At 40.2% G+C, this 10,935-nt stretch overlaps 1 protein-coding gene across 1 annotated transcript in view; it reads left to right on the top strand.

The window, feature by feature from the left end:
* The window catches only part of nbeaa (neurobeachin a), an 831,637-nt gene that overhangs the window by 499,390 nt on the left and 321,312 nt on the right, over positions 1–10,935 (top strand). The window contains exon 38 of the mRNA XM_048597909.1: positions 4,441–4,565. Coding sequence (XP_048453866.1) covers positions 4,441–4,565 — 125 coding nt within the window. The remainder of the gene's footprint in view (positions 1–4,440; positions 4,566–10,935) is intronic.

Raw genomic sequence — 10,935 nt, 5'->3', positions numbered from 1 at the left:
TCCACATTGATACCATTGGGCTGCAGGGTTCCCAAGCGGAATATGAGTTGCTGTTCCTGCAACCTTCAGATGGCATCGTTGTGGCACTGCAGGAGGCCCAGGATGGACATGTCGTCTGAGGAATGGGAGGGGGAGTTGAAATGGTTCGCGACTGGGAGGTGCAGTTGTTTATTGCGAACTGAGTGTAGGTGTTCTGCAAAGCGGTCCCTGAGCCTCCGCTTGGTTTCCCCGATGTAGAGGAGGCCACAACGGGTACAGTGGATGCAGTATACCACATTGGCAGATGTGCATATGAACATCTGCTTGATGTGGAAAGTCTTCTTGGGGCCTGGGATGGGGGTGAGGGAGGAAGTATGGGGGCAGGTGTAGCACTTCCTGCGGTTGCAGGGAAAAGTGCCAGGTGTGGTGGGGCTGGAGGGGAGTGTGGAGCGGACAAGGGAGTCACAGAGAGAGTGGTCCCTCCGGAAAGCAGATAAGGGTGGGGAGGGAAAGATGTCTTTGGTGGTGGGGTCGGATTGCAGATGGCGGAAGTGTCGGAGGATGATGCGTTGGATCCGGAGGTTGGTGGGGTGGTACGTGAGGACGAGGGGGATTCTTTTTTAGTTGTTGTTGCGGGTTTGGGGTGTGAGGGATGAGTTGCGGGAAATGTGGGAGGCACGGTTGAGGGCGTTCTCGACCACTGAGGGGGGGAAGTTGCGGTCCTTAACCCTGCAGCCCAATGGTATCAATGTGGATTTCACAAGTTTCAAAATCTCCCCTCCCCCTACCGCATCCCAAAACCAGCCCAGCTCGTCCCTGCCTCCTTAACCTGTTCTTCCTCCCACCTATCCCCTCCTCCCACCTCAAACCGCACCCCCATCTCCTACTTACAAACCTCATCCCGCCCCCTTGACCTGTCCGTCCTCCCTGGACTGACCTATCCCCTCCCTAACTCCCCACCTACACTCACCTTTACTGGCTCCCTCCCCGCCTCTTCGACCTGTCTGTTTCCTCTCCACCTATCTTCTCCTCTATCCATCTTCTATCCGCCTCCCCATCTCTCCCTATTTATTTCAGAACCCCCTTCCCCTCCCCCATTTCTGAAGAAGGGTCTAGGCTCGAAACGTCAGCCTTTCTGCTCCATGATGCTGCTTGGCCTGCTGTGTTCATCCAGCTCTGCACCTTGTTGTCTCGGATTCTCCAGCATCTGCAGTTCCTACTATCTCTGTTTGAAATTTGGTTGTGTCAATTTTGCTGTACTTAGGCCAAGTAAGAAATTTGAAAAAAAGAGGATGAAATGAAGGAGGTGAGACTGGTAAGACTGAAACAGAAAAGGACAAAAATAGCCTTTAAGCACACTCGTGCATAATACTCATTTTATAGGCAAAACCAGATTTAATTTGGAATGTCAGAGAAAAGCTGCCCTTAAACACTTTGTTTTGCTGGGAAGGCAGTGATACTCTTGTCCCATTTCCTAGAATTCCTCCAAAAGCTAACCTTCATTACTGGTTTTACCAGTACCTGTTAAACTTAAAATTTTCAATTTTATGCAGTGACTCATTGAAATCACCATGCTAGTAATACTAGTCAATGCGGAATTCATTGATTTATCAAACTGTTTAGTCATTGTTTTATTATTCACCTTCAACAAATACATTCATAATGTTCTCTATGGGTAGTCAGCAGCAGAATGGAACACATATGCATTTTTTGAAACATAAGTTGAGTACTAAGTCCAGGACATCATGCATATCACCTGTGTGGCTTGACAATCCTACTTATAATACCATGGCCATCATGAAATGCAGGGCCTTCTGTTCTCAATTTGGATGTTCAACAATCATTGAAGGTGACAGGGCAAATTGGTAAGTCAGTTATAAAAAGCATATGGGACAATTTGCTTTGCAATTTGGGATAGTGAACACAAAATCACGGAAGTCATGGTAAACTTTTTCAATTACTAGTTGAGCCCTAGCTGGAGTACTGTGTGCAATTCTGGGGTGCCACTCATTAGTAAGGATGTTAAGCCCTTGACGAAGGTGCAGTGTGGATTTAGTATAATGGTACATGGATGAGGGAATTCAGTTATTTGGAGAGATTGTAGAAAATGTGTTTTTTCTCCTCAGAGGCTGAAAGGTTAAGGGAAGACCTTATAGCTGTCTTCAAAACTCTGTGTGTCATTTTAAAGTGACAAAGTCACTTGTCTTCAAAAGATTATTCTTCAGGGTCAAATAGAATTTGAAAAAGCATGACTGCTTGCCGTGTTGTATCTTATGGTTATCAGCCACCAGTGATTTGTGGTTGATGTAGTTTGCTGTCACCAATATTCTTTCTGTACTGAGTCTAATGACCTATCCATTGTTAGTTATTAAGGATAAACCACTGTAGAGTCTTAACCAGAGAGGTATTTGTTTTAGATAACAAGGTATAGTTTATTGCATGATAGTAATAGGTATAATTAACATTAACTAGTGTGGCATGATTGCAACGATGAAGATGGCCTCTTGTGGTGCATTGGCAGTGTCCCTACCTCTGAGCCAAAGTAAAGTCCCACCTGGTCTAGAGTTGTGTAATAATATTTCTGAGCAGTTCGATTAGAGCATATCAACTGTGTCATATAACCTGAGTGTATAAAGGTCTCATACTCCATCTTAACTAGGGCCACTTGAAGCATGATATGCTGATGGAAGCAAGCTACTGTTTGTAACCAAATAGCTACAGTTCTGAGGAACAAAATATGTCACATCTGTCTCTATTAGGACCTAGTGCAAGTCTAATTGCTTCTCCTTTCAGACATCATCAGATTGGTGGGACTCAATACAGCTCGACATGAACATTTTCAGGACCATTACCTTATATAGCAGAGGAGTGAAATTATATTTTACAGGAACTTTGCAATGGCAGTTAGAACTGAAATTGAAGAGAACTTATTTGCAGAATTATGGGCTGTGTGTCGAAATAGAGTAACTCTTTCAAATGAGTCAGAATAGACATAACAGTACAGCCTGGCCTCTCTTCTGTTATATAATTCTATGATTCTAGTTCACTCCTCTATGAGCAACTGTCTCTTCTTATTTTATATCTTCCAATTATCTGTAATGCTAAATGTCAGTTACTCAAGATTTCTTCAACTGTAGAAATAAGACTACCTCACAACAATCACAGATACCACCTCAGTCATAACAACTGAATGTGAGGTACTGAATTTGAAGGTAACAAAGCAAGGGGATACAAAATAGATAGTGGATTGCTGAGGAGTATATCAAAACAAGGACATTGGAGTGGATACCAACACATCACTGAAGGGAACAGAATAGGGAAGGAAATAATTAAAAAGGCATTCAGAATTTTTCCTTCATTGGCTAAGGCACTGTTATGAGATGTGGGCAGTTATGTTGGAACTGAATAAATTGCTAGTTAGGCCTAAGCCAGAGTACTGCAGAGTTCAGGTCTTTTTGCTGCATTTCAAAGGATGTGATTGCAATGGAGAGTGTACAGCAGAGACTTGTTCAGAATGTGAGAATGGTGAATTTTAGCTCTCAGAATAGATTGGATAGGTCAGAGTTATTTTCTTTGGAACACAGGATGCTGAGATGAGATTTAATTGAGAGCTATAAAATTGTGCAAAACCTTCACTGATGATATAATAATAATTTATCCAGACAATTACCACATGCTAGAACTTTTTGAGCACTAATTCAGCTTTATTAATAATGAATAAAATTGCAATTTTCTCAGGTTGCTTTTTGCCTATGGGAATTATTTCAATGAATATTTCAACACATTATTTTAATCATGCTTCTGCAACCTCAAGTAAGGCAATATTTTATAGTTCCAAGTTCAGTCTGCAGAGGGACCATAGTCATTAAACTGCGTGCTGTTTGGTTTCAGGTCCCATTGCATGATTTACAAGCCTTGTTAAAAAAGCCCTCTAAAAGGAGGCAAGCTGTGCATTTATAAATGTAATTTGATGGTGTATTTGCTAATGGTCTTGCTCTGATTTATGTGGATTGCAGTTTATGCTGCCTATGTGATTCCAGGTAGTTCAGTTTGTTAATACATGTTTACTGTCACAAAATAAATTCAAAAGGCTCTTTTTGTTGAAATTTAATATACATGAGGATGAACTATATATATAAAAACGTGCAAGTGGGAAAGTAGAGTATCAATTGGGTATTACAGGAAATGACATCCAAAATTGTTTATTTCTTTGTATTAAATTTGGCTTTAAATTTGCAATTGAAATTTTCTCCAAAGTGTACTAATATAAATAGGAAGAAATGCTCCACATAATCTGTAATATTTCAGTGTTTCAAAGTTTTCAGTCTTGTTCTTGGAATGTACAATAGAGAAAACAATTGTTTTTCAAAGCAAAAATAAATTAACTGAGTTGAAGTCTGTTAATACCTGCTGACTTTCAACATACTACTAATTACGTATATGTATGATATCTTTTCACAGTCAGCAAAATGATTTTTGGCGTCTGGACTACTGGGAGGATGACTTGCGTCGTCGACGCAGGTTCATACGCAATGCCTTTGGATCAGTACATCCTGAGGTCCTGTTGAAATCTTCAGAAGACTATGGTTAGTTTTCAATTCTTTTTCCTGAGGAGGGATTTCTGAGGCGAAAAGCAAATTGGCAATGACTGGAGTACACTCTTTGTAAAAGTGAAAAATTGCTTTATAATGCAAATCTTTTCCAGGGGTTAACTACTGCAGACTAGCCTTTGTTTTAAGTATATTTTAGCATGCTCATCAAAACATCTAAACTCTTTATGGCCATTTACTGTATTTTAGCTAAGAATGCAATGTTAATCCACTGCAGGGAATCTGGAATTTTACATTCGCTGAGTTGTGCATCCATACAGTTAACAGGGTAGAATTTTGCACCGCTGATGGACCAGTCTGAAAAGAAGGACAAATTCATTTAAATGAATGTATTTTAAATGCCTACCCTAATGCTTCATATTTGTTGAGGAATACAGTAAATGGTTGCTTTGTGTGTCAGACCAACTGAAAGATTGTACCAGGAGACAGTCTCAGGAAGGGCTAGAATATGCCATCAGTGGACCAGAGAATATTTTAGGTTTCATGAGGGGCATAATTGTCTCTTCTCATTGCATAGAATAAAATGCCAAGTTTCCTGGGAGTTATTTTGAGTGTCCTCTATCAGTCCCTTTAAGCACCATTGGCTAGGTCACACAACAACGTGTAACAATTAAGGGCATGAACACATTCCGCCACTTAAGCATGAATTTTATGATTCAGCTTCTATAGTTGGCCCATAGGACACTAATTAACATGTCTAATATCCTCATTCACCTAAAACCTGTTTTAGATAACTCCTTAGTCAACTAAAGGTCACCTGAATAAATACAGCAATGGTATATTTCCAATAAAAATTAATAGGACAGTTCATGATGTGAAATTGAGGTCTAATATAGAAAATTTCACTTCAAACAAATAGATTGGAGGCAGTGATTTCGATTTCTTTTCCAACATCTTTGTTTATTAGTTCATACAAAGTTTAACAGGTAATTTTGTTCTTCCAAATTAATGTTGTCATAAAGAAAATTATAAATGGACCATATAAGTTAGAACTGTAGTGCATCTCAAAAACTGAAATTTATGATTTTGAAGCGTGGAATTGCTCAAGATTGGGTTAATGTTTTTTCTACTCTAACTTCAATTAGAGTAGTTAAATACATGTTTATAAAGCCCACAAAATGACAAACAAAAGATCTCCAGAGTTATTAAATTACCATCCTCATGGTGATTATGCTAAGCTAACTAATTTTTTAGGTTGTCAAGTGAAAGGGATTTGGTTCAGCCTGCTGGTACACATTCTGCCGCTGGTGTTGGCACGTAATTAATAGCATTTGTAAGCAGTGCTCATCTTGTAAAAAAGCCTGTAATCTTTTGTTAGAAATATGCTTTGGCTCTTGTTCATGAAGACATCTGTAATTATCATTTTGTGGAAACTAAGTATCTGAGGACTCAATTTATACCATCAACATGGGCATCTAAACCAACCAATATTAGTATAATGTGTACAATAATGTTTTAATGCGGTTTCAAATTAATAATAAAATAAAACAAAGAACTGTGAATGTTTGAGATCTGAAACAAACAAAAACAGAAATTACGGGAGAAACTCAGCAGGTCTGGCAGCATCTGTGGAGAGAGAGAGCAGAGTTAATGTTTCAATTCCAGTGACCCATCTTCAGAAACCTCCGGAGTTCTGAGGAAGGTTCACTGGACTCGAGATGTTAACATTGTTTTCTCTCCACAGATGCTGCCAGACCTGCTGAGTTTCTCCTGCAATTTCTGTTTAAATTAGCAAACCCTATTAATGATCATTCCAACCATGGTATAATATTACATAAATATTTTGACTAATATCTATCCCCATTTCCTACACCTAAACATTTTTCAATCTTCATACTATCTGATTGCTATTGTTGGCTTTGCAAACAAAACCACAAAGCACCTTAATCTTGGATGACCTAACTTGCTGTTGTGGATTTTGAAAATAAAGTTATTTCCACATTTGTAGTATACAGTTTTTAGTTGTTTCATTTTAATCATTTGTTTTAGTGAAATGTATGCCCAGATGTTAAAAGTGAGGCAGGATTGGAGTGTGCTAAAACAGCAGAGACTGAGAATATGAAAATCTTACAATGTTTTGCAACTTTACTGGCACAATCTCCTTTAAGTAAAAATTCCTGAAGCCCAAGTCAACACCTACCAGATTTATAATGTGTCCAACAGTTGGAAGTTGGTATGGGGCAATCAGAAGGAGAAGCATTCTAGAGGTAGTCGAAAGAAGCTGATGTTACTGCTACTTATGATCTGCAGAAAGTTCTAACAGAAATAATATTTTAAAATTTATCCTGGCCCATTACAACAAGCTTCTGCTATCTTTTGCTGTCAGGCCACAGACAATGCAAAACTCCCATTGTGAAATTTGTGTTATGTGTGGCAAGGATGGCATGAATGGAAGAAATTTTCATATATCAAGTAGGTCCGGACATGCCTTGACCAAGATACTTGTTAATGTATGATCTGTTACCATAAAACTTTGCTGACTGAGAAAACAGTGGATTGGAGTCAGGATATCGAATCTTCAAATTTTATTCCTCTGCTACACCACTCTCAATTATAGAGTCACAGAGATGTCCAGCATGGAAACAGACCCTTTGGTCCAACAGCTCCATGCTGACCTGATATTCCAAATTAACCTAGTCCCATTTGCCAGCATTTGGCCCAAATCCCTCTGAACTCTTCCTATTCATATACTCTTCCAGGTGCCTTTTAAATGTTGTAATTATACCAGCCTCCTCCACTTCCTCTGGAAGTTCATTCCATACACAAACCACCCTCTGTGTGGAAAAAGTTGTCCGTTAGGTTCCTTTTTAAATCTTTCCCCTCTCACCTTAAACCTATGCCCTCTAGAGTTGGATTCCTCTACCTTAAGGAAAAGACCTTGAATTTTCACCCTATCCATGCTTGTTGTCATAACTAAAATATAGCCTTGGTTAGTTCAGTCGCATGGACAGCTGGTTTGTAATGCAAAGTGATGTCAACAGCATGGGTTCAACTCCTGAGATAACAAGGTGTAGAGCTGGATGAACACAGCAGGCCAAGCAGCATCATAGGAGCAGGAAGGCTGACGTTTCAGGCCTAGACCCTTCTTCAGAAATGGGGGAGGGGAAGGGGGTTCTGAAATAAATAGGGAGAGAGGGGGAGGCGGATAGAAGATGGATAGAGGAGAAGATAGGTGGAGAGGAGACAGACAGGTCAAAGAGGCGGGGATGGAGCCAGTAAAGGTGAGTGTAGGTGGGGAGGTAGGGAGGGGATAGGTCAGTCCAGGGAGGACGGACAGGTCAAGGGGGCGGTATGAGGTTAGTAGGTAGGAGATGGGGGTGCGGCTTGAGGTGGGAGGAGGGGATAGGTGGGAGGAAGGACAGGTGAGGGAGGCGGGGACGAGCTGGGCTGGTTTTGGGATGCGGTAGGGGGAGAGGAGATTTTGAAGCTTGTGAAGTCCACATTGATACCATTGGGCTGCAGGGTTCCCAAGGGGAATATGAGTTGCTGTTCCTGCAACCTTCAGGTAGCATCGTTGTGGCACTGCAGGAGGCCCAGGATGGACATGTCGTCTGAGGAGTGGGAGGGGGAGTTGAAATGGTTCGCGACTGGTTTGACTCCTGCACTGGCTAAGGTTACCATGAATCTCTCCTCGCCTGAGGCATGGTGATCCTCAGGTTAACCCACCACTAGTCATTTCTCACAGGAGACCATTCCTATGGTCTTGTAAGACTGTGACAAGTTTACCTTTGCCTTTAGTTTCTTCTAAAAGGAAATTAATTTTAAAACTGAACCATTCTAGATCCAATAATTTGCAAAACATAAGTGCTTATTTTTATAAAAGACAAAAATCACTATTGGTGAAGATAATGTTCCATCAGATTCAGATTTTTTCCTTTTAAACTAAATATCTGTAATCTCCATTTCTGTCCATATTCTATTGGCATGCACATTCAAGATTCTGATTAAAAGGCATTTTGTTTACTGCACAAACCTTCAGTCTATAGCAGTGCTGCTCTTCAACCATCTGGCAAGAATGTGCTGGGAGTATAGCTCAAGGTGGAGCCCTTGCTGATTTCTCTCTCTTTCTTTCTCTCTCTCTCTCTCTCTTCCCCACCTCCCTCCCCCTCCCCAACTCTATGATGTGCCTGATGATCTGGTCAAGATCAGTAATTCACCATCTGTGGGAAACTTGCATATATATATCACATAAGGCCTGAATTCAAATGCTCATCAATCACTTTATTGTGCAGGACCACTATTACATTATACTATTTTTCACCACATAAATCTGGGAAGAGATTAGAGGATTCCTTTATCTCCATTCAATTACCTAACTAAGGATAGAGCATATGATTGATCTCTAGATATCCAGGAAATACAGTTGCTGCAGAAGTATTTCAGCTTAGTAATACTATCTCATCATAATTGAGTAACATGACCTAAATCAGAATAAGTTTATAGTATTAGGAATTTTAAATAATAAAAGCTAAAAGTTTTCTGATCAGTTTTGAATGTGCTCTTGGATGGAGCAAAAGATTTTGTACAACACGTAACTCACCCAAATAGGACAGTTTGGTCCAACATCAAACTGAGTTAGTGCTGAAATATCTATGGTCATACTGATCTGTTTAAACAATTCAAAATCCAACTTAGTGATTTAAAAGTATCTACAGAACATGTTCAAAAATGTATTTTTCTACACATCTAATCAAAACATGCAATCTGAATACAACAGCTGCACAATACATGATAAGGGGGAGAAATACCTTTACAGCAATACACTTTAGGCACTATCTGGCTCCTAATGATAGAAAGTAGTATTTCAGATGCATACGCATACTTCTGTCAGAATCTTGTAAAAGTGTTTGCAGCAAATGATTAACAATTTCTGCCAATATGCTGAGCAACTCAGTATTGACACTATTTTCAAATACTGTGCTCCAATCTATGCTCTGTTTTAGCATGAAACCACTGAACACGATCAAATAAAATGAAAGACTCCCCCTCCACCTTATCCGTGCAATGTAGTAGGTTTTTTGACTACCTCTTATGGGTTAGTTATTGGACTAATCACTCGGGCAGCTGATTTAATTCCAACTTTGCTAAACATTTGAATATGCTGTTGGAAGTATTGTGCTGATACTGAATACTACTTTTGTCCATTTATTTTTGAACCAAAATAAGTTGCTTGGGAATAAGAACGGGAAATAGGAAGGGTTTAGAGGCATACGGATAAAATACTGGCAAATGGGACTAGGTTAATTTCGGATATAGGTTGGCATGGAGGAGTTGGGCTGAAGTGTCTGTTACCGTGCTGTACACTTCTATGACTCTAACTGGTGTAGGTGCCATCATTTTAGGAGTCGCCTCTCTGCTTCAGAGAGGCATCAGGAGTCCTGCGAAAAATTGTACACAATAGGTGGACATGTTAATTGATTCCCAATGTAATCAGGAGTGCTAGCCAGTTAGTCAAATGGCTAGGGAGTTAAGATGGCCTGTGTATCAAGTAGCCATGTAAAATTGCTGTTCACAGAGTTAAAATTGGGGCTGTTATGTAGGCCATACCAAAGCAGAGGGTAACCTTATGCTTTTATTTAAATGGACAAGGACTGCAGAATGCTGCAGCACAAAGGGATTTGGGGGACCTTATGCATGAACCTCAAAAAGCCAGCATCCATATTTAGCAGCTGTCAGGAAGGGAATGGAGCATAAAGAAAGTAATGTCTTTTTAAAACTATCCAAAACACTATCAGACCGTACTAGAAATAACTGTGAACAGTTTGGTTCCCTTACCTAAGGCATTGAAAACAGTCTAGAGAAGGTTCACTCAGTTAACCCTGAAGGTAGAGGGATTTTCTTGTCAAGAGAGATTGAGTAGGTTGGGCTTTTACTCATTGGAGTTTAGAAGAATGAAAGGAGATCTTATTGAAACATATAAGATCCGTAGAGAGCTTAATAGGGTCAATGAGCAGATGTTGTTTCCCTTTGTTAGAGAGTCTAAGCCCAGAGGTCATAATTTTAAAGTAAGGGGTTGCCCATTTAACACAGAGCTAAGAAGGAATTTCTTTTCTCAGAGGGTAGTGAATCTGTGGAGTTCTTTATCGCAGAGGGATGTTGAGGCTAGGTCATTAAGAATATTCAAGACTGAGACAGACCTATTTTTAATCAGTAAGAGAATTAAGGATAATGGGGAAAAAGCATGAAAATGGAGTTGAGGATTATCAGATCAGCCATGATCTTAGTGACAGTAGGAACTGCTGATGCTGGAGAATCTGAGATAACACGGTGTAGAGCTGGATGAACACAGCAGGCCAAGCAGCATCAGAGGAGCAGGGCCCGAAACGTCAGCCTTCCTGCTCCTCCG

Source organism: Rhincodon typus, chromosome 6, assembly GCF_021869965.1.
Source record: "Rhincodon typus isolate 14 chromosome 6, sRhiTyp1.1, whole genome shotgun sequence".
Taxonomy (NCBI): Eukaryota; Metazoa; Chordata; class Chondrichthyes; order Orectolobiformes; family Rhincodontidae; genus Rhincodon; species Rhincodon typus.
The sequence above is the reverse complement of the archived record's forward strand: the minus strand, read 5'-3'. Positions and strand labels throughout refer to the sequence as shown.